Here is a 25,757-nt window from a genome sequence, read left to right as displayed (position 1 = left end):
TACAGAGTAAGTAATGTAGAATTGGATCAAATATGTCCACATAACAGTCCAACTCCGAGTCCAATTTGCTTTACTCACAGACAGCAATACAGAGAGTAATAGCTACTGTAAGTACATGTCTTTGACTATTATGTTTAATTCAAACAGTTGTTGCCCATATGTTGCGTTTTCGCTTATAACTTTATGAAAAATAAACCAAATATAAAATATAATTTACCATTACTTAGAAGACCTTAATATGCATAGTGCACACTGCATCTGGCTATCTGACATCTTGCATATCTGGCTGAAAATACGTTAGTTTTCCTGGATCAGATGACGTCATTGGAAACGATGTAGCTTCATGGAAGGCTAAACCAATCGGATTGGGTTCAGATCGGTGCTAAAAGTCATCCATATTTGGGCAGAGCGACATTTTATTGGTGACTGTTACGTATGGCCACCAGGAGATTGTTCCAAGAACATGACACTGACTCAATGATGACTTAAATAACACAGAATGAAACTCATTCTGTGAAATATAATTACTAAACCCATGTCTGCTTGCTATGCAGACATTAATCATTGTTGTGTTTGCATGTGTAAATCGTTATTATGTACAATTATTATATTTTATTTGTTTGAAGAATTTTTTAATATTTGGAGACACTTTTAAACACAAGGATAACTTTTTTTTTAATTCATGTCATTTATTACATAACTAGGGCTGCAACAACTACTCGATAAAATCCATAATTATTGATAATGGAAATCATCAACAATGAATTTTATTATCGATTAGTTGGATATTTGCAGTAAGCATGGAGAAGCCCTGTCAGTGACGTCACTTCACAGCCAAGTGAAAAATGTGTTGCATTATGTAACAATGGAGACAAATTGAAGTGGAAAAAATATGACCCAAGATATCCAGCACATAAGAGCTCTTATAAACACTTCAAAGAAGATCATAATAAGCATACAGTTTAATGTGGAGCGGTTGCTGCATCAGGTGCGTTGACAGAGTGCTTGTGCTGTTTGATGTGCAAGAGTTGCTTCTCTCCAGAGCATCACTTACATTTTACTGTTATTTTCTGTTTTAAAATGTAAACATGTTGTGAATTCAAAATCAGCCGCATATTTTGCAAAACTTTTTGTTCTTACCACAAGCGAGTCTCAGTTAAACTCTAATGAGCAAGTGAACATACACATCCACATCAATCAAACCTATTGCAATGGAGAAAGGGAGCGCAATCATGGTTAAACTGTCCATCTTCATACCACAATTTCACAATATCCAGCTTTCATGGATATCAGGCTCAAGTCTCAGCAGTAAAGGTGTGCCAGTTTTTAAAGTGTTTTCTCCTCATGTCCTCCTCAAGCACGTGTAATACATTGAGCAATCTTTTCAGTGCGAAAGTTAATTTGCACAGGGTTTTCAGATTATTTTACTTTATTAAACTGTATGTAATGAATATATGTTGAATATAATGTATACTAATGCTAAGGGTCCTGATATTTGAAAGTCCTTCCGATAATGCCACATATAACGTCTGATTTCACTAGTAAATGTATACTGTAGCAAACATTATTTTACACAATTTACTTTTTTTTAAAGAATAGTTTAGAAACATGTAATCAGTGAAAATACTATTTAAAAAAATTATAATATTAAAATAATTAAATGTATGTAATAAGTGACAGTGTACAATCATGTGTATCTAACATAATTATGCATTTTTCAGCTGGGCAGAATTATTAATATTTCTATACTTGTGTCACTATGGCTCTCTGCTGGACTGATTTTTTGTCCCACTCCATGCCCTATGGATCATTTTACTCTTTAATGATAAGCATTTTTTGTTAAGTTTTACAAGTAAAGGTACTGTTTCGCATATGTTCTGAAAGTAATAATAATAATAATAAATTCAAACTTATCTTTTCATGATTCAGGCTTTGTTAAAAATGTTCAGGCTTTGTTAAAAATTTTGTGAGAGTATAAAACTGTGATTCCAGTAATGTAAATCAAATCAAATCTTTGCTCACTTTATCGTTTCAGTTTTTTGAAAAATCTGATTTTAATAAAATACAAGAAATAAAATGGCATTTTTTAATCTGATTAATCAATTTATCCTAGAAATAATAGAAGATTAATTGATTATCCAAATAATTCTTAGCTGCAGCCCTAGCTATAACTTTTGAATGCTTTATCATATCATTTAATAATAGTATGCTTTATTATACTATAGTAAATAGTATGCGTATTATATAAGCTGCTCTGCCATTGGTAAAATGGAAATAACACTTTTGTGGGTGAAGAACGAGAGCTGTACATTGATCTTTAAGACTCTGTTGGAGTGGCCTGGTTTGTTTGATTTCTCCTACGCAGTCTCTCCATGTCTCAAGATCACAACACTTTCACTGCAAAGCACTTTTGTTTGTACTGTGGTGCAGACAAACTGTTGCATCATTTTTTTTTTTTTACGACTTCTGAGGTTGCTGTTTGTGTAAAAGTGGTACGTGCGTGTTAAATGTATAGAAATGTTGCCATTAATATGCCAGAGTGAGGAAATAGATGTGTCATGGGATGTTGATCATGCTGTAGGGTTCCTGTGCACATCATTTCTGCTGGCGTATCTGCGTAGATTGAAAAAAGGAGAAATAGAGTGAAATCTGTCACTGGGGTGAGAAATGAGACGTTGTGTAATGATCATTGAGTTTGGACACAAAGAGAAAAAGTTTTTTATGTACTGTGAATGCACAACTGTTGACTTGAAGTAAACCATTTTTACAAAATCATGCTGAGCTGTTTAATTAGCAAATATAGTTGGTTTATACTGACTTATGAGAGAATTTTAAAAACATACACTACTGTGCAAAAGTCTTAGGTACATAAGATCTTTCACAAAAACATTTATCTTAAGATAGTTATGTATATCTTCAGCTTTAGTTTGTCAATTGGAAATATATATTTTAGACTCCCAAACATTACTTTTGTAAATAGAAAAGATTGGAATAGAAGAACAGGGCACTCTGCAAGAAATGGCATTGCCCCCACAGACCCCCTACTGAACATCGAGTCAGTCTGGGATATCATGAAGAGACAGAAGCTATTGAGACAGCCTAAACAGATAGAAGAACTGTGGCAAATTCTCCAAGAATCTTGGACCATCCTATCTGCCAACCACCAAGAAAAACTGCATCCAGGAGTACCTAGGAGAATTGGTGCTAAGGCAAATGTGGTCACACCAAATGTTGATAAATTTTTTTTTATGTTTACTGGACATTGCAAGACATGAATTGATAAATGAAAACTATTTATGGAATTATTTTTGAAGACATCCTTACTATGCAGCATTTTTCACCAGTGCCTAAAACGTTTGCACAGTACTGAACATTACATTCATAAATTCCCATTTTAAAGATAATCTTTCGAACAGGTTAATTAAAGATTAATTTCATCAACTTGTAGGAGGTCAATAGCATATAGATATCTTCAAAATCAATAGGCATGGACTAAAAACTCCAAAAAAAACACAAAAATCAAATTTTTATTTCATGGTTTCTATAATGTTCATCTCAGTAGGTAATGATTTTACTTCTCTCTGCAGGTGAGTGATGGCAGCCTGACTCTTGTTTCCATCAGCCGTGAGGACAGGGGAGCATACACATGCCGAGCTTACAGTGAGCAGGGAGAGGCCGTCCATACCACACGTCTACTCGTCCAAGGTAGGACCATTCAATGTGATGTGTATGCATATGTTAAAGTGTTCTCTGCATTTCTCCACCTTTGCTAACCCTAAAATCTGTGATCAGCCTCTTGTTGTTCCATACCTTTATGACTTTCTTCCTGATCTCAGTACTACTGATATCACTATTATATTCTCTCTCCACACTCAAAGCGCTGTGCAGTGTGTTTGAACAGTTCTCTCTGTGTTTGTGTGGGTTTGTGTCAGTTTAGTCATGCATACAAAGCTGCATGCTGCATGGCACCCATGTTGCAGAGCTGCAGAGCTAATTGGACTCATATGTTGACTGTCTGGCGCAGTATAAAGCAGTAATGGGCTCACTGTCAGAGCTCTCTCTTACCATAGAGCAGCCAAAGAGGCTTTTTCCTGTTGGGATCACAATCTGTTGGGATATGTCTCCTGCTTTTAACATGCCATATGGGCATATTGCTCAAATTATTGTCCCAATGTCAGTGAGACCGAATATTAACATGGTAATAAAACAGTAGATTGGTGCTTTATCTACTCATTAACATGATTAATGAGCTGAAGGAATCTATTTGTTTAACCAAGCCAGTAATTTGTGGCTTTGCCCATCCCATGAACATTAAATGTACATATATATATATATATATATATATATATATATATATATATATATATATATATATATATATATATATATATACAAGGGGTTGGTAAACATTTTGTCTCTGCATATTTAGCTGTAAGAAGAGAAAGTATTTTAACATAATATTATTCAAATCAGCTTTAAACCCTTAAATGTTACACTAGTGACACAGAAATTGCACACTCGCGTTCTAAAGGAACCGTTTGTTTTGACTCAGAATACTTCCTACTGATAGGAGTTTTATTTTAGGTAAAGTTTAACCCTTTATGCTCGGATGGGCCCACAAGAAATAAACGAATTATAAAAAATATAAAAAACGACAGTCTTGATCAACACAAAATACAGTAGGCATTGTTTGAAAGCGTATAAGCTATAATTTACAATGCATGTAGGCATTATGACCTAAACTGAACAAGTTTGAAATTTGCAGACAAATCAGAAGTGTTCCATTTTGATAATTTATTAATAGTTTTGCGCTGTACATATTAATGTAATCAGTAAAAACAATAAACCTATCAACTAGCCATATGTCATATGTTGTTCAAAAGCTCTCAAAGCATCAGCATCTGGCTATCTCGCATCTTGCAATCTGTCTGAAAACACGTTAGCTTTCCTGGATATGACGTCATTGGAAATGATGTAGTGTAATAGGGTTGGTCCAACCCAATCGGGTTGGTTCAAATCAGGTTCAAATCAGGCAGAAAGACATATAATTGGTGACTGTTACATGTGGCCACCAGAAGAAGGGGCCAAGAACATAACAGAGACTCAATGATGACTCAAATGGCACAGAATGAAATTGTAAAATCTCATTATTAAAATCATGTCTGCATGCTATGCAAACCTTTAGTCATTGTTGTGTTTGCATGTGTAATTAGTTCTTATTTACAATTATTATGTGTTATTTGTTTGGAGACGTTTTTGAACACTAGGATAAATTATTTTTGCAATGCTATAACTTTTGATTGCTTTGTCATAGCAACACAAAATCTACTCAGTTACAGTTGAAATGATTGCAATAAAACAAAACAAAAAGTTTTTTGGATTTCAGATTCATTATACACCATGAGGTATATTAAGTAAAATCAGAAAAATAAGTGGATATATCAAGTTTTATGTTTTTTTCAGCAGTTTCTTAGGCTGAGAGTCTCAGAATATATCGTAATCTAAATCATTAAAAAATTTGAAAAGTTTTCTTTACAATTTTACCAAACACCTGACCCTACTTTTTTTTAAAAAAAATTTTTTATAGTTATCATCCTTTAATATTGAGTATGCAGCTAAAACAGGAAATCTATAAAAACACCCTCTGAGCTTAAAGGGATAAATATATTGATGCCAACACATACATAAGTGAAATTAATAATTTTGGAGCTGAGTTAGTTTAAGTATGTGTGCTATTCGGGGGGGGCATCTGTAGTGTTTCTCTCTTTGTACTTTTACTGACAACAAAAGCTATGCCCACGGACCTGTAAACCACTGCATATTCTCATGCTCATTCCCATTCACACTAGGCAGAATTCTCATCATCAAAGCCAATGATATTCAAATGAGATGGCTGCTCCAAATCTAGACTGTAAGGTAATACCGTGTGGTACCTGTATGATCTCGTTACAATTGAGCTAGCGCTGGAGTTGTGTTCCTGCACAGGAAATGTGTAGGTGTACTGCGCTAATGTGTGCTAGTATGCAGCAGTATTGGGGCCCACTTTATATTAGGTGGGCTTAACTACTATGTACTTAACCATGTGATACAATGTACTTATTATGTACATGTTGTTGCATTGTAATTACATTTAAATGACCTGCATTTAATTATATTTGAAGTTACACTGTTAACTTTACCCCTAACCCAGCCCTTACCCCAAAACCTAAATCTAACCCATAATCCTAACCCTAACCCTATCCTTACTCCTAATAAATGTGGCCATTTTGCAGAACAACATGTATTTACCCAGTAAATACATTGTCTTGTATGTATTTAATGTTAGTACATAGTACATCGTTTTTACAGTGCATTGAAACATAATAAATATAACATTAGAAAGCTGAGACTCTCTTTTTCACCCCATCCACATTCCTAACCAAGTTAGCCACAGCAGAGACAGCCTCCACCTCACTTTCCCATACTCGCCTCTTACTTTCCGACGTGATATGAATATCAAGCTTCCCAAGGAGAACTATTTTCCATGCAGTAATTTCCTCAATGAGAACCTCCAGCTCTTAATAGATAGATCAATTTGTCTTTTTGATTTACCATAGAATTTTCAAATAATTGCACCTTGGAATGTTCTCACAAACTTCTTATAATTTATTGTAAGAACTTTCTACATTAAAAAAAAAAATTATAATAATATCTGTTTTGGACTTGGACGAAAATGTATACTTTTGTGTCATTGTACCAGACTTTGTGTGAGCAGTCACAGGCTCTGATTCTGCACACTTCTTAAGGTTTGACTTCTGAAATCCTGCTTCATGCACTTTTATAAAAACAGTTATCTTGATTAAGTTTGTTTTGTGTGAACACCACACTAAATGAGGTATTGGATGTTTACAATATGTACTTGATTTCTGTATAAATTTGTGCCTTGTGACTGATGTCACTCCACAATTGATTGGCAGGGTCTTAAAGCTGTAACATATGACAGAAAATGTATTTACAAACTAGCAGCATTAAAAAAGCACATGATTGGGAGCAATTACAGTTAAAGTCAGAAGTTTACAGACACCTTTGCCAAATACATTTAAACTCAGATTTTCACAATTCCTGACATTTAATTGTAGATATCATTCCCTGTCATAGGTCAGTTAGGATCATTACTTTATTTTAAGTATGTGAAATGTTTGGATAATTGTTGAGAGAATTATTTATTTCAGCTTTTATTTCTTTCATCACATTCCGAGTGGGTCAGAAGTTTACATACACTTTTGTTAGTATTTTGTAGCATTGCTTTTAAATTGTTTAACATTTTGGGTAGCCTTCCACAAGCTTCTCACAATAAGTTGCTGGAATTTTAGCCCATTCCTCCAGACAGAACTGGTGTAACTGAGTCAGGATTGTAGGCCTCCTTGCTCGCACATGCTTTTTCAGTTCTGCCCAAAACTTTTCTATTGGATTTAGTCAGGGATTTGTGATGGCCACCCCAATACCTTAACTATGTTGTCCTTAAGCCATTTTGCCACAACTTTGTAGGTATGCTTGGGGTCATTGTCCATTAGGTAGACCCATTTGTGACCAAGCTTTAACTTCCTGGCTAACATCTTGAGATGTTGTTTCAATCAGTCATGTATATTCCTTCCCCAGGATGCCATCTATATTGTGAAGTGCACCAGTCTCTGCTGCAGAAAATTACCCCCACAACATGATGCTGCCACCCCCATGCTTCACCGTTGGGATGGTGTTCTTTGGCTTGCAAGCCTCACCCTTTTTCCTCCAAACATAACGATGGTCGTTATGACCAAACTGTGAAATTTTTGTTTCATCAGACCAGAGGACAAAAAGTAAGATGTGCACTTGCAAACTGTAGTCTGGCTTTTTTATGGTGGTTTTGGAGCAGTGGCTGCTTCCTTGCTGAGCAACCTTTCAGGTTATGTCGATATAGGACTTGTTTCACTGTGGATATAGATACTTGTCTACCCGTTTCCTCCAGCATCTTCACATGGTCCTTTGCTGTTTTTGCACCAAACTCCATTCATCTCTCGGAGACAGAATGCATCTCCTTCCTGAGCGGTATGTTGGCTGCATGGTCCCATGGTGTTTATACTTGCATAATATTGTGTGTACAGATGAACGTGGTGCCTTCAGGCATTTTGAAATTGCTCCCAAAGATGAACCAGACTTGTGGAGGTCCACAATTATTTTTCTATGGCCATGGCTGATTTATTTTGATTTTCCCATGATGTCAAGCAAAGAGGCACTGAGTTTGAAGGTAGGCCTTAAAATACATCCACAGCTACACCTCCAATTCATTACACCTCCTATCAGAAGCTGATTGGCTAATTGCCTAAAGGCTTGACATCATTTTCTGGAATTGTCCAAGCTGCTTAAAGGTACAGATAACTTAGTGATTGTACATTTCTGACCCACTGGAATTGTGATATAGTCAATTAAAAGTGAAACAATCTGTCTGTAAGTTTGTCAAAACTATAGTTTGCTAATATGAAATCTGTTGAGTAGTTAAAAAATTAGTTTGAAAGAGTCATGTTGCGCCACGCGAGGGTCGGACGTGTGAAAAACAAGTTCTAGTTTTTAATTCTTTTTGTATCATAAACCGGTGAGATGAGATACACCCAGCTTCGTAACTGTTCTAAGAAGTCAACGTGTCAAAGAATTCAAAATCCTCGGGCTCTGGATATTAAAGGACACTTACATGCTCAAGCTGATACCTAAGACAGGGCCGTAGACCAGGGACTTGGTCTGGACAGAAATTCAGTGGTAACTGGCGAGCATGTCTGTGATGCTGGCGAAAGTCATAGCTGACCTGGAGGATCTTGATGTAATACGTTGATCAATGGAGGCGAAATTCTCTGAGTTGGTTACAAGAATTGGGGACGTCAAAAGACAGATAATTTATCTAGAGTCATCAGAGAGGGAATAAGATGCTAATCTGCTAGTGACCAAGATAAACTTGGAACGTATTTGGGAAAAACTGGAGGATAATCGGTAAAACAACATCCGAATTTTTGGAATTTCTGATCAAGAGGAAGGCAGAGATATGGTGAAGTTCCTAGACGAGCTCTTCCCGAGTCTGCTCGGCATAACAGGCCATAAGCTGGAAATCGAGTGAGCTCATAGAGTCCCGGTTCTCAGATCCGCTGAGGGAGACAGGCCCGATCAAATTTGGCCAAATTTCTGAGATCATCCGATAAAGGTCATGTGTTACGCCAGCAAGGAGCAAAGGAAAGCTTTCTTGGAAAATCACAGCATTTTCTTGTTCCCATACTTTGTAAATTTGACAAGAGAAAACATGATCGATTCAAGGAATGCAAGAAACTATTACATCTAGAGATGTCCCGATCGATCGCCCACCAATCAAAATCGGCCGATATTCATCTTAAAACAGTGATCGACGAGTGGCCGATTATTTCTAGATTTAGGGCCGATCTTTTTTGCAGCATGCAGGCAATCACACAAGCACTGCTCCTCTAATGAATGAGTGCTTGCTCAGCCCTTGAAGCATGATAGAATGGAGTTGTTGGCAATTCTAAGCATTCACAAATTTAAATTGTCAGACATGATGTAATTGAGATGAATATGCCGGTTTGTTTTTAAAAACATGTAAGAATTACATGTGTACGAACATACATTTTCCCATTTTCTACAGTCGTTACGGTAGTTATTTGGTCTTGTTGCACAGTTAACAGGAAGAGGATACAGAGGCTGCTAACAGGTTTAAAAACAAATTAAACAACAAATAAACATGCAAATACACGATACATGGCTTGAGTTGAGACAATCAGATGTTGTGTTGGGTGATAGAGACAATTATGAGCACTTTTAGCTTTACTCATCATCAGTCACTCATCCCAATATAAATCAGATTAATGTTGGTCACAATACCACTAATAATAAATATAACTGTTTAACCTTCAATAACGACACCGCGTCTTCATGCATTTGCTTAATAATTAGTGATTTGTGTTACAGCAAAGCTCAAAGACAGTAAACAGACCATAGATATGAATGATTTCTCACTGGAGCAGTTTTAGAGCTTGTTATGAATATATTTTTCTTATTTTTGAATGTATCTCTGCGGTGTGTGATGCTTTCATGTTTTTTACTGGTTGTCAGTATGTCACAATGGCATTTTGATATTGACAACAAAACTATTAATAACTGTTTCATTATTGTTGAACTTGGGCCTGTTCAAATTTAACTGTACGCCACTTTTAAGTGGAATTGCAAAAAAATTATTTGTTTTATAGAATAATTTTTTGGTTTTGACTATTCAAGTCAAGCTGTTTACACCATTTGTAAGTGTAAGATTTCTATTCATCCATACAGAACTCAATGGATTTGTGATTTATTTTTGTACCTGAATATAAAAGTTAAATAAGCTATTAAACCATTCTAAGTAGAAGTTGATTTTATATGTGAGTTTTATAAAAATTATAGCTGCACTAAGTTAAATGCATTAAGCTGAAGACATCTTTTAGTTACTTTGTTTACTTAGTTATTTTTGTAAACCAACAAAAACTGTCTGCAGCTCTATTATCTAGACAAAAACAAGTATCGGATCTGACTCAGTATCGACAGATATTTAATATTTATATATCGGATCGGGATCAGGGGCCAAAAAAGCTGATTGGGACATCCCTACTTACATCAATGGAAGATCGCTTTTGCACTGATGTTTTCTGTCAAACTGAGAATAGATACTAAGGATGGCCACAAAATATTTACATGCCCACACCAAGCATTGTCTTTCATAGAGACAATGGGGTGTGTAAGCCTTTTGGTGTTTCTTACGTGGCCCCCAAGTGAGCTTACCTCACTGAGCATACACTTGACTGTCTGAGGAAGCTGGGTGCCATTTTGTTTATTTTTGAGCTGGCTACGCCTAGCGGCTGGAGATTATTTTGTGTAGTAACACACCTGCAAGAATCTCTTGCATCGATGGAGGATTGCTTTTGCACTGATGTTTCTGGTCAAATTGAGAATAGATTCTAAGGATGGCCGTAAAATATTTACATGCCCACAACAAGCAATGTCTTTAATAAAATCAACGGACCAAGGAAGTCATGGTGTGTTTCTCACATTGCCTCCATGTGAGCTAGTCTCGCTGAACATACATTTGACTGTCTGAGGAAACTGGGTGCCTTTCTTTTTTCTTTTTGTGCTGGTTCCGCCTAGTGGCTGGAGTTTGTTTTGTGGAATAACACTCCTTCGGGACAGTTGTGGATGAAAAGATCTTTGTTTTGCAGGACATTGGAAGGATTAAGTAATCTGCTGCACTTATGAAACAGCCAGGTCACTGAACATTCGTTTGACTGTCCGAGGAAACTTTTTGTTTTTGTATGTGTGTGTGTGTGTGTGTGTGTGTGTGTGTGTGTGTGTGTGTGTGTGTGCTGGTGCCGCTAGCGGCTGGAGTTTGTTTTGTGGATGAACACACCTTCGATACAGTTTTATGAATTAATCTACACATTTTTTGTGTTTATTCTACTTATTGGCTAGAGTTTGTTTTATTGATTATCTTATGTTATGTAATTCTGTCTCACAAAATTTGTATAGAAACACCGGACTTGAGCAATCAGATGGCAAAGTTTTTTTGTTCAGGGGGAAGTTCAGGGTTTTATTACTGAACTAATGTTGGAATGTGGTCTTTCTTATCTTATATTTTTTCTAATATGTCAAAATGTCAAATGTTAATATGAGTGGATTGTCTCTCTCCATGTGGAATGTGAATGGGTTGGGGCACCCCATAAAAAGAAGGAATGTTATTTATTTTCTTAAACATAAGAAATATGATATTGTGTTTCTTCAAGAAACTTGAAATATGGGAAGATTTGGGGTGGATGTGTTTACTTAAGTGCTGGCTCAAGTAAGAGCAGGAGAGTCATTACATTGATAAGTAAACATCTACAATTCAAATGTCTCAAACTGAGTAAAGATAAATTATGAAGAGTCATTAATGTTTTAGCAGAAATTCAGGGTTGATTTTGGCTAATAGTTACACACCTAACGCTGACGATCAGGGCTTTTTTATAGATCTTGAAGAGATGTCTCAAACCGTTGGCACCCCATATGATATAATATTGGGAGGAGACTTTAATCTATTGATGATTCAGTCCTTGATCATAGTGAAGCAAAAGTGCGCAAGCCCCCTAGAGTAACATTGATGCGTGTGAAAATCTTGGTCTTACAGATATTTGGAGACTTTTAAACCCATCTGGGAGGGACTATACATTTTTTCATCAGTTCATAAGATTTACTCTAGAATAGATTTTTTTTTTATATCTAAATCCCTAATTTCATCTGTTGTTGATTGCTCAATTGGAAACTTCTTAGTCTCAGATCAAGCCTGGTGAGATTAGAGGTGATCCCTTTTGCAAAATCCTGATTTTCAACAAATGTCAAAGGCTGAAATCAATGTTTATATGGAGACCATCTGGTCCACAGTATCCTCTGTGGGTGTGGCTTGGGAGGCACTTAAGGCAGTTCTTAGGGGTCGGATCATACAGTATGCCTCATTCATCAAAAAAACCAAAGCATGAGAACTTGCGGAGTTTGAAGGGAATATTAAAAGTTCAGAGGCAGAGCTGAAGCACCGAATGTCGTCTGATGGCCTCAGAGAATTTATCCGATTGAAATACAGATATAATACTATTTTGTCATGGAAGGTGGAGTTTTGGCTATTCAGTGCTAGACAGTCATACTTTGAATCGGGGGACAAAGCACAGAAGCTTTTTGCCCCACAGAAGTATTCATTCCTTTTCAAGTTCTCAGGATACAGAGTTAATTGGTCTAAATCCAAAGCTCTGGCTCTGACAGCGTACTGCCCAGTAATGGTTTTCCAGCCTGGCTCCTCCAGTGGCCCAAACAGGGTATTAAGTATTTGGGCATTTTAATCCCAGCTAATTTTTCTGATTTAGTTAGAGTTAATTTTGATCCCCTAATAATTTTGTTTTTGAGCGATGTGGGCAGGTGGGCTTCATTACATTTCACTACTTTCATAAATTCAACTATCTGCTACAATCTCTCCCTATAGATATCCCCCTCTCTTATTTAAAGCAATTTTATAGCATAGTGAAGCCCTTCATTTGGAATGGTAAGCGTCCCAGATTACATTTCAATAAGTTGCATAGGCCGGTTGACAAAGGTGGGATAGGCCTACCTAAGATTTTGTTTTAGTATTATGCATTCAGTCTCAGACATTTAGCTCATTTGTCACTTCCACCTGAGAGAGACCCTCCCTGTTTTGGTATTGAACAGTAAGTCCTTGCCCAATTTGGCCATTGCAAAGCCTTTCTATATGTAAGAGAACTTCTCAGTAGGCAGTTCAGGTCAGTCACTTTTAATGTTTTACCAATGTAATACAGACAGCTTCAACGATATATACAATACAGCACTGAGCCTTCAGCTTCACACATATCTCTCTGTCTCTCTCTCTCTCCATGGAGGCCCTCTGGCTGCTTTTTATGCCGCTCTCCCCGTGCTCACTGAAATTAGAGACAGGTGTTAGACATAATTTAGCTCAGGTGTAAGCGCCCTTACCGCTTTTCTCTCCCGGACGGGCGCTTGACCACGCCCCCGCTGCCACACTATAAAACTAATCGAAGAAGTTAAGTTACGCCACGTTACGCCACTTTTGTCCATGCCGAGTGCAACTCTGACATTTATTTAAATGTTACCTCAAGCATATGGCAGAACCCAAAATTATGTATTAATAAGTCCCCTTTTATGCTGGTCAGAGTGGATTGTGAGGGAGGTTAATACACTCTTTTGAAAATTTGGTTCAACATTTTGGGAACCCAAAATGCGGCATCTACTGTGTACTATTTTTGGGAGTAGCATACACCTCTCTAAAGCGGCAGAAACTCTGGGAGTGGTGATTACTGCTTTAAGAAAATGTCATGAGGCATCAGTGTATTACTCCCTGCTAATTCAGAGTCTGGGGGATGGAGAGTAGAGGTCTTCACGGGTCCACCCAAACCCGAGGACCCGGGACCGTCCCGGGACACATTACGGGTTCGGGTCCATATTTGTAACGGTCAGTAGGTTTCCGTTCGGGTCCCATTCTTGTACTTCAGGCCCTGGGTCTGTTTAACTTCTGCAGTGATCCGATGACTTTAGCAATTGATGATTGGCTCTTTTATTTAGATGGCGGGACATATTCTGCCATATCGGTGTTTGACAGATGACGTAAACCAAAGTGCATTATTCGCATCTGCGCGGTTTTTGAGATTTTGTGGTTTGAGTTTGTTCGCATTGTTTATCTAAAATCTATGGTCAGACAAATCTCAGAGAGCACAGATGACAGCAAATTAGTAAAGCTAACATCAGCAGCCACAATGAGTGGATTATAAATGCTCTTTCAATCAGCAAGAGAGGAAAATCATGGATGTTATTATACCAACTTTCTTGGCAAGGAGGATGGATTGTATGTGTCAAGGTCAGGTACAGGAGAGATGGCTACTAATTTAACATTAGTTAAGACACAAAGTTTTACTTTCACAACTTGTAAATAAACTTAATTAGCTGTGTTAATAGCAATTAGCTGTGGGATCTGTGCCGATCGGGTTCAATCGGGTCTGTGTGTCTCGACCGGGTCCGGGTCCAAACTTTCAAATAATAGACGGGTCCAGGTCGGTTCCGGATTGCACATTTCCAGGTCTATTCGGGTTTGGGCACACATTTTTGGACCTGTGAAGACCTCTAGGAGGGAGTATGGGCTAGGATTCTTAAAAACATCAAGTCTATATCTAGAGATGCAACGGTGTGTCATATGCAATTCACGATTTTACATAGATTTGATTGGACCCCCTCTAGATTTTATAGGCTTGGTCTTAAAGACATACCCTCCTGCTGGCGATACCAATCGGAGGATGGAGACTTGGCCCTTGTTTTTTAGTGGTGCATTCAGATCCAGAAATTCTGGTTGAAGGTTAAGAATTTTGTGTGTGACGTGGTGGGCACTCAGGTTTCGTTTTGCCCTGGACTTTGTGTTTTGGGCAATGGAGCAGTCATCGATGTGGGGAATAGTCACATAGAGAATTTGCCAGGCAGATTATTTTGAGGGGTTGGAGGTCAAATGGGGCTCCTCCATTTCCGGAGTGGTGCAGATGGGGAGGGTGGCGGCTTTTGAAGAGGTGTCATTGGGAAGACGGGGTAACTTTTTGTTTGAAGGGCTTTCAGGGTGGGGCATGGAGAGAGTAGTGTAGTTTTGGTTGAATATGATATTTTTTGTTTGTTTGATTTATTTATTTCTGTATATCTACTTATGTGTGACCACAGGGATGTTTGTTTGGGGACGGGGTTGGGGATTGGGAGGGGTAGGGGTGGTTGTGGGGTTTAAATGTTGTTTGTACATATATATATATATATATATGTATGTTTTTTTCTTTTCTTTATTATTGTAAGATTTTATAAAAAATGTCATTACAAAACAATTTGTTTAAATGACTTCAAATTAAGTGCAAGTAAACTTCTGACTTCAATTGTATATTTTAGATTTACTCTTTCTCTTGTTCTTGAAGAGGGCCGAGGTTGCTATATGCTTCAATAAGACATGACACCTCCTGATATATGATGCTGATTCATCATTTGTCTCTTTTCTATTTCAGGACCCCCATTTATTGTTTCTCCACCAGACAACATAACGGTAAACATATCCCAGGATGCATTCTTCACTTGTCAGGCTGAGGCGTATCCTGGCAACCTAACGTACACCTGGTTCTGGGAGGAAGATAACGTCTACTTCAAGAAGTAAAGTTATGATCGGGTTCATTATACCATACTCCCCACTGTCTGAGTCCTGTGTCCTTGTGGATTTTGTCACAGTCCATGTAGTTTCGTCATCACCATTCAGGCTTCAGTGAGTTTGACATTAGGGACTATTTGTCGTACTGTTCTAGGTTTTGGTGAACATTTTTGTAAACCTTTAAGGTTTTGACAAACATCTAGTTGTGTGGGTGGTGAAATGTATGTACATTCGATACACAGTCAGTATCATTGCACAGTTTCATTGCAGTAGGCTGCAGTTATCTAGTATGAAAGGTATATTTACAAGAGTGAAAATGTATAAGAATATATTTATAAGAGTGAAAAAGTTTTAACACTTGAAATTAAATGTAGTTAAAAGTGAACTTCATTTTTTATTTTCTCGGAAAGTTTATTATGACAGTTTCTTGTGTGTTTCTCACTTGTGTTTACATTGTGTGCATTTCATTGTGTGTCAGTGTGTCATTAAATTTTTTTGGAGGTCACACACCTTGTGTGTGTCTCTGTATCTCTCTGTGTCCATATGTGAACCATTTTACTGACAATTAATGGAGGTGCAGCAGCTACAATTTCAAATAATCCAATAATAATAATCATAATATCAGTGTCAATCTTGGCTTCTCTAATCACACTTAGAGATAGATATGTTAGAAATTGGTTGGGGTAATAAATACTGTTAGGGAATACATTGCTATGTCAGGGATCCCACTGTCATTGAGGGAATTTTAAAACTGATTTCAAAGCCTGGAAAAGTCATGAAAATGAAAGGGGCAGTTCACATAAAAATGAAAATTCTGTCATCATTCCCTCTTGTCGTTCCAGACCCATATGACTTTCCTTTTTCTGTCAAGCACAAAAGGAAATAATTTTGTAAATGTTCCTGTAAAGGGGTTCAATGGGAAGGAGGAGGCGAGAACCGGCTTGGCAATGTAAATAATAGTTTAATTGGTAAACTTAAAACAGAAGACACAAATATACCTAGACATCTACCTAGACGAGGGAGGGGACAAAGGGAGGGAAACAGAAATAATTAAAATGGGGGGTACTTCCTGTAACAGTGTAGGGGGCCCTCCTAGGCGGCCCTACCACTCCAGGCGGTCGGGGAAAACTTCCCTCCTCCCCTCGCGGACGTCGGTCTTCCTCCGACCCCTCCGCGTTTCTGGGGGATGGCAGGGCTTTCCTCCACCCCTGGCAGCGGCTCCATCGCTCCAGGCAGTCGGGGAATCCAGTCCCCACTCGCCTCGCGGACGGCGGCCGTTCACCGCGTCTGGGCGGTCGGTCTACTCCCTCCCCCAGTGGATGGCAGCGGCGCTCCCCTGGGTGGACGGCAGTGTCGAAGACTCAGCAACGAGCATCCCTCCTTCTTCCCGGGCTTCGGCACCAGTGTAAAGGTGTTCAATGGGAAGGAGGAGGCGAGAACCGGCTTGGCAATGTAACTAATAGTTTAATTGGTAAACTTAAAACAGAAGACACAAGCACACACATGACGGACATGTCCGTAAACTATCTCTCTCTCGTCGCACCACCGTCTGCCATCGGCCTTTATCCCTCTCGGAGGCTTAATTAGCCTGATAAGGGACCGGGTGTGTATAATCATGACCCGCCCCCGCCCTCTGCCCTGCCACAGTCCCGTTGGCTAAATTCAATAATCATATAATACATTATAATTATCCACCTTGTCACCCTGCACACACATACAGTATCATCCTGTACTGAGGCGCACATCGCCATAAACACATCAAAACGGTCAAAGACGTCCATCTAGTGCAATCTAGTAGCTCAGCTACTCAACTCAAGTCAACTCAACCTTTATTTATAGAACACATTTATAACAACAGGAGTTGACCCAAAGTGCTTTACAATACACATCTCAGTCACAACATTATATGCATAATATACCCTTAAATAAATACTAATAAATACCTGAGCCTAAAATCTATATCCTTAATTAAAATTTATTCAAAAGCAAATTAGTAAAAATGTGTTTTTAAAGCAGATTTAAAAAGGCAAAGTGTCGGAGCTGTCCTGATATGAAGTGGAAGCTTGTTCCAGAGTTTGGGGCCTACAATAGCAAATGCATGATCGCCATTCAATTTGTAGCGACAACGAGGAACTTTCAGCAGAAGTTGGTCAGCTGACATAAGTGCTCTAGTAGGAGAATAAGGGACAAGACAGTCACAGATATATTGAGGTGCGAGACCAGACAGAGCTTAGGATAGAGGATAGAGCATAATTTTAAAATCTATCCTCCATTTTATGGGGAGCCAGTTGGGATGCTAATACTGGAGTAATGTGATCAGCTAAATAAAACAGAATGGGGTCTCCTTTTCAGAGTTGTGACCATGTATTTTAAAAGCTGATACTTGACAATGATCAAAGACATCTGTCTAGTGAATCAAAATAGCCCAGATTGGTCCCCTTTTGTGTTCAGGAATAGTTAGATGGACACACTAGGCCTATCCATCCTGTTCTTTCTCTGTTTATGGGTAGGCATTGATGTTGTTGCTGTTGAGGTGGTCATGAAATAATGGGCCCCCAAATGACATAGTTATGTTGCGGAAGTAGAGAACGAGGTGTTTTTGCAGCTTGGTTTCAATAAATGCTTTTATTGCATTGGGATTAGGTTTCTAAATTTACAGTATGTCTTTATAGTAGAATGACCTCTTATATGTCAAAATATAGGAAAATTGTATTTCTAATGACATGATCCATTTAATACTGACAGTAAACATTAATGGTTAATGCTATTCATTCTCCAATATTGGATTTCAGTGCTGTTTTTGGACTTTATTAATGATTTAATCTGAGAGTTAATAACAACTTAAATTACGGTCTGTTCATCGTAAAATCTTTGAATGCGTTCGGAAGACTTGTCATATGAGTTTCATGGAATACTTTTGACATTTTTATGTGCTTTATTAAGCGTTAAACTGAGTCCATAAGTACTGCCATTGCATTGAATTCAGCCAACGGGATTGGGGTTTGGAATAACATAAGGGTGATTAAATAATTAGATAATTTGCATTTTTGCTGAACTATGCCTTTACTGAAGTCATGTAAATTTCTCTTGTGACAGTTTTTGTAGTTATGCTCAGCTGAAACATATTCTACAGGCTAGAAATTGCTCTTTGTAAGTGCAATTTTTTATTATAAAATATATATTTTTTTTAATTAAACATCATTATTCAGTAATCATGAAAGCTAAAAAAAATCATGGAAATGTCATGGACATTCATTAGTCAAAAGGTGTGTGAATCCTGCAAAATTATTATGTGAGATTTGTTTAATGGATTGAGCTTCACTAAATTCTGTTGCTCAGAAAAGGCAAAATGCATGCCTATAGTGTGGCCTCTGTGTTAACCTTGAATAGAAAAGGGCACAAGATGAATGCCTATAATCATAATAATTTGACTTGTCACAGCACTTTGAAAGAGTCTGATTCTATTCAGGCTCCTCTGACCTCCCTCTCAGCCTCACCATAGACCCTCTCAGGTTCTCATGACATGCTCCCCTCCCTCGCTCCCTCATGACAAGAATATCTAGTGGCATGTGCTTGTGTCATCATACGCTCTGCTAACACTGATTATAAGAAGCGGTGCCCTGAGCCATCATAGACTTGCTCATGCGTGGCCTGTACACTCTATAGAAGAAGGATAATATGGCTGTGTGAAGCAGGGCAGGTGGAAGCACAGGCAAGAATAGAGGCCACGCAGGCATTTTGCCTGCTGGAGCGTATTTCTTTCCCTCTGATCTCTGCTTCGGTCTCTCCATTTGTTCTTGTTAAAAGAGGACTGTAATACATGAGGCTTTCAGCCATTGTGACAAGGCTTTCAGTTGGGCCAGATTTCCTGGAAGTTTTAAAGGCATACACAGATAAAGGACTAGTTCACCCAAAAATGTAAAGTTTGTCAAAAAATCCGTATGCAATATTTTTTTCTGTGGAACAAATTGAGGAAGGTGTTTTCGCAGCTCTTTTCATACATTGACACTACATACTAGCCACATCCAAAGTGGAGTAAAAAAAACAAAACTTAACCATAAAAGTAGTCCATATAATCAAAGAATTTTTAGCAAGTCAGTCCACTCGGTGCCATCTTTGGAACACTCCGGGGCAGCTATTTTTATGCAAACAAGCGGCATAAAATGCAGCACCTATCTATTTGAATGGGTAAAGACCGAAATCTCCAAAACGGTTCATCAAGATTACAATCAAAGACAATTTTTCAGCAGTAAAATATGACAACACTTGTATCATAAATTGTGCTTCTTTACCCCAGATTATGCAAAAAAACGAACATTTTCCAGCTTGTCTAGCTAATGCTTATGCGCGTCGATTTGTTTGACAGGCGATGTCTATATCTAAAAGGTGATTGGCTCTTTTACCTCGAAGGCAGGACTTTCTTTCTACATCCGTTAACCGTTGGGTGTTCCAATTTCTCCCATCCATTTTAATAGAAGTGGCCTGTCTCTGCTAAATAGTCTCATGAACTGTATCTAAAGTCTTCTGGAGCCATACAATAGCTTTGTGTGAGGAACAGACCAAAATTTATGTAATTTCACTGAAAATAATTTCATCCACTGTAGCTTTAAAAATCAAATATGGTGCTTTTCATAAAATCACATCATGTTGGATGTCAATTACGTCATCTAATGTCATTGATTTTTGCGTTGCTCTTGATGAAACGTCATTTATGTCAAAACTGATGCTTGCAGGCAGCTTATTTCATTTTTGGCCTGATCTATGCTAAACTTGGTTTCAGTTTCCTAGTGTCATCTTTTTCCAAAATAATGGAAAACTGTGTTTTAGTTTGGATGAGAGGCATAAACGTAGCAAAATGAATGTGTTTTCAAATGAAAATCTTAGACTCTATGTGGCTTTAGAGCTTTGGCAGAGGGAAATTTGGTCTGTTCCTCACATAAGCTATTGTATGACTTCAGAAGTCTTGTTATATAGCACACAAGTCGTCCTGTATGGACTACTTTTATGGTGCTTTTTGGTGTATTTTTGTAGAGCTTGACAGCCATGGTCAATAGGACCTGTCATTGAATGGAAAAAGAGCTGCATAAAGATTATATTTTTTATTAGATTAGATTTTATTTGTAGAGGTTTGAAACAACATGAGAATGAGTAAATAATGACAGAATTGTAATTTTTGGGTGAACTATACTTTAAAGTCTGAATCATTGTCAATTTAACTAGTGTCAATTGTGGAAATCAACATCAGTAACACTGATGCAAATTCAACTCTGTCTCTCTCTCTGTTTGTCCTGTCACTCTTTCTTTCTCTCTTTCCAGTGACCTCAAGCGCAGAGTGAGTATTCTGATCGATGGTTCGCTCATCATCTCCCAGGTGAAACCAGAGGATGCTGGGAGATACACCTGCGGCCCTAGTAACAGCCTTGGCCGCCCCCCCTCTGCATCAGCGTACCTGACAGTGCATTGTGAGTCAGTCTGCTGAGCAATCTGCTGATACACCACCACTTCTCTTCCCCTTTCATTATTATATTATCCTTTGCTGGCACCCCTTAAAAATCACAACCTCTCTGCATTGCACAGCGCATGAACTGAAATGAACTGCAGTTTGTGGGCAAGTAACCATTAGAATAGAATAAAGTTCCCTACTTTCCCAGAAAAGATATGCTGCTCATTCTAGATTGTGTAATAAGAAACTGATTTCCTGAGTTTAATCTGAATTAAGTCATTCTGTTTTACTAATTTAAGATATAATGCTGGTCATTATTGCAAAATTAACCCAGACATGGTGATCTTGTATCATCCTAAAGCCGGTTTATTTTGTTATAACGACTGGGTGATTGTACATTATCCCACTGATTATATGGCTACTAATCAAACAACTAAATAAATGGGCATGAAATATTGATCTGATATTAAATAACATTATAATGTAAGAAGAAAGAGACATAAAACTAGCACAGTGTAAGAGATGAGTTGCAAGGGACATTGGTTAAGTATGCTGATATTGACCAATCCGAATCAAGTATTCCAGACTGATGTGTAATAAGGTATTATTCATTTTCTCTGCGGTGAATTCATTTTTGATGGACCAATGATTCCCAAGTACTGATAAAAATAGTACATGCGTGTTAGTATTCCATTATGTAATGCATGATGTAATGCAGGTTTTATATTACTGACGTATTGAGAAAGAATACAGCCTGAGTATATGATTAGAATATGGATTAAGCAGGGATGTCAAGCAACAACCAACAGATTGTCTTATCATTGAATATCAGATTATGTTTAAATCTTTTTGTATGGCTTGCTGCAGTATGCAGAATTATATATATGAATGACAGATTTTACTTGCATGATGATCTTTTGTAATTAGTGAGAGGGTTACTTTATTCTCCCAGCAAATTACATCTAGATACACAGCAACGAAGGCATATTAGATTCAACTGCCGCTGTTGGGCAGGCTGACGCTGTCTATTTGCAGCCGAGAGATTGGAATGGCCTGTGTCCCTGGAGTCTGGAGTAGAATTGAAACAGTGACCTTGAGTCAGTAAGCTAGAAGATCACTCAGTCACGGCTCACAACCTCCACGCCGATCGACTAATGCAAAGAAGCCGCCTGAAGTGGCTTTTCGAGACATTAGCATTTTGTTTACAAATCATTGCCCAAAAAACCCATAATAAAATTCAAACATGTTGCAGTTGCTGGGAATGTGCACTGCGAAAGTGACTGTGGTATCCAAGGCAACAGATTTTTCAAATTCCCTCGCTTGGAGGAAGGAGATCAGCCTATGTTGAACTGGCTTGGATAACACAAGTGGCAGAAAGGAATTACACGATAGCTGAATTCCTAGACAGGGACTGCATGAATCTTCCCCTCCCTACACTGCAAAAGAATATATAATAATAATATTTTTTTTTTTAAATAATTTGCCTGTAAATTAAGACAGATTTTATTTATTTTTTTCTCAATTGACATATATAAACCTCACTAACTAACTTCACTCACCCTTATGCTGTTTAAAACCCTTATTCATTTTTAGTCTCAGTCACCATTAACTCTCATTGTATTTTCTTTCCATAAAATAAAAATGAATGGTTGCTGAAGCTAACATTTTGCCTAGCATTTGCCTAGAAAGTCATATGGGTTTGGAACAACATAAGGTTGAGTAAATATTTTTTTAAATTTCGATGAACTGTGCCTTTAATACAGGATATGCATTGTTCACTGAAAACAAAAATGATATGCGATATGTATTTCTCAAGTAAATGCACCTTGTTTAATGATATTTGGATATTTTTACTGGAATACAAGACAAAAATGCTGATTAATAACATTTTCAGTCTGGCCACCTAATGCTTGTGTGTTGCAAACAGAGACAGAGAGAGAGATAAAGTGTAGTGTGTATGTGACAGTAACTGAAAAAATTCTGGTGGGTGGGGGGGGGTGTAAAAGAATGACATCATTCTATGTGGAAACCCTCTTCTCTGCAGTGATGTCATCTGCAGACACTCTGGCAGGCTTAGTTTGGGTGCTGGCGGCACCTTTAGGTGGCTGACAGCATTGCAGTTTGGATCTTTACACTGAGCATGCCCTTATTTCCTCTTCCTTTTTCTTTACCTCTCTCCTCTTTTTTCCTATTCCATTCTTATGTCTTCATCACACAATGCCATACTCTGCCTCTCTCTTCTTTGATTCTGTATTATTTTTCTCAGCTCTAATCTTCTCTTCTGTACCACTCCTTTCATCCTCCTGTACCCCTCCCAGACCGCCCGGATTCATTTTTGCTAAAAATAGACCCCGGCACTTTGCTAGGCGTTATGTTGGAGCAGTGGATTTCTTTTCTAAGAACTGCTCTCTCCCTTGCTATCTACTTCTTCCTAAATCCATGTCTTCTGAAATGATATGATGGCTTTGGGTGAGAAACAAAGCAAAAATTCAAATCTTCACTTCTGCCCAGCTCTCCAACAGACATTCTAACGAGAATTCTCAAACGTGTATGCATCAAGCATGAGGACATGTGAATGAGCTTCTCTCATGAATGTGCATTGGAGAGCTGGGCGGAAGTGAAGATTTTGAGACAGCATGAGGGAAAAGTAAATGATGATAGAATTATAATTTTTGTGTGAACTATACCTTTAAGCATTGAAATAATAGATCATCATTTACTCACCATTATGTTGTTATAAACTCATAAGACTTTTTCTTGTGTGAAACACAAAAGGTGAATTTTGACAAAGATCCAGAATGCTCTTTTACATATAATGAAAATGAATAAGGACTGGGACTGTCAAGCCCAAAAGTTAAAAATAAAGCACCATAACATTTTCCATAACACTTGTCTGCTATATTCCAAGTCTTCAGAATCCACACAATAGCTTTGTATGAAGAACAGACCAAAATGTAAGTAATTATTCACTGAAATTCTTGCCCTACATTTTAGCTCTCAAATAACAAATGTCGCTATCAAATGCATCAACAAGGTTTAATGTCAATATAGTGGAATGTACCGCACAAATTGTATGGGCAATTTTAAAGATACTTTAATGGTGTTTTTTTTAAGTATATGGTTGGTCACCATTCACTTTCAATTTATGGAAAAAAGCAACTTGGACATTCTGCTAGATAACTCCTTTTTGTGTTCCACACAAGAAAGTAATACAGTTGTGGAATGACATGAGGGTGAGTAAATAATGGCAGAATTTTAATTTTGGATGAAACATCCCTTTAATTTGTAACTTTTGTTGTGTCCTGTAGACCCTGCCCGAGTGGTAAACATGCCACCAGTCATTTATGTGGCCATCGGATTGCCGGGGTACATCCGCTGCCCGGTGGATGCCAACCCGCCTGTCACTTCAGTGAAGTGGAAAAAAGACGGCCTGCCTCTGCGGATAGAGAAGGTGAGTCCAGACACACAGCGATCTCAATTCAGCCGCCTTCTGTTTTCATGGATATGGGCATTTCTCCTACAGTCAGTCTTCAGAAATATCTGAATGGATTCAAAGATCTTTCCCAGCCGACTGAAGTGAGGAGGGAATGAGGGTGTGCTGGGGGCTTTATTCACAGTTTACATTGATCTTATACTTCCACACAGACAGATGAAAAGATAACTGGCTCATATTGGACAAAAGTAAAATAGGGACTTAAGGACATTAACAAAGATTCTCGAACCTTGTTCCTTAATGCAGTTTGCTTTCAAGGAGAGTGACCAGAAGTGGGGAGAGACTTATCACGTTACATCCTAAGCGTACAAGTGTACAGAGAGCAAATCCACTCTATAAACTCTCATACCAGCATCCTGAATGAAGTCATCTTACTGAATGGAGTAGCTTTACAGCCAGTGACCACAATAGTACTAAATCTAAATGTGATTTGATGTGGTATTTCACAAAATGTGATTGTGAATGTCTGTGAGGATTCTCAGTTATCCACATCAATGTGGAATGTTCTAGTAGAATAGTCTGCAGGGTTTCCACATAAATGGAAAACCTGGAAATATCACAGAATTTTAAAATTGTAATTTCCAGGCTAGGAAAAGACATGGAAGATAATAACATCTTATAATGTCATAGAAGAATAATGGAATTTTTAAGTGAATATAATTATTATTTTGTTGCTCAAGTTTTGCAAAAGTTTCTCTCTGTTGCAGTACCCTGGCTGGAGCCAAATGGAAGATGGGAGCATTCGAGTGTCTGAGGTGACAGAGGACTCTCTCGGCACCTACACCTGTGTGCCTTACAATAGCCTCGGTACCATGGGACAGTCCCCTCCCGCCCCTCTGGTGCTAAAGGTAAGCATCATTTTATGCAAAATGTAAGTCTTCAAGAATGAGAAGCGAAGGATAGAAGTGGGCCCAAACAGTATAAAAAAAGGTTATTATAAGACACGTGTGTCCTCAAAAATTGTAAAATGTTTGCAATTTAAGGAATATTACAAAAAATGTGTGTTAGAAAACTAATACAGGGCTATTCAACACATACAGTATGTGCTTAACATGTGGTGTTTGGTG

General features: G+C 37.9%; 1 protein-coding gene across 1 annotated transcript in view; it reads left to right on the top strand.

Annotated features, from left to right (window-relative positions):
* The window catches only part of igsf9bb (immunoglobulin superfamily, member 9Bb), a 186,165-nt gene that overhangs the window by 126,154 nt on the left and 34,254 nt on the right, over nucleotides 1-25,757 (top strand). The window contains 5 exon segments of the mRNA XM_052103778.1: nucleotides 3,588-3,705; nucleotides 15,618-15,759; nucleotides 21,071-21,216; nucleotides 24,506-24,648; nucleotides 25,398-25,538. Coding sequence (XP_051959738.1) covers nucleotides 3,588-3,705; nucleotides 15,618-15,759; nucleotides 21,071-21,216; nucleotides 24,506-24,648; nucleotides 25,398-25,538 — 690 coding nt within the window.

Source organism: Xyrauchen texanus, chromosome 34 (assembly GCF_025860055.1).
Source record: "Xyrauchen texanus isolate HMW12.3.18 chromosome 34, RBS_HiC_50CHRs, whole genome shotgun sequence".
NCBI lineage: Eukaryota > Metazoa > Chordata > Actinopteri > Cypriniformes > Catostomidae > Xyrauchen > Xyrauchen texanus.
Note: the sequence above shows the minus strand (reverse complement) of the source record. Positions and strands in the feature narration are given on the sequence as shown.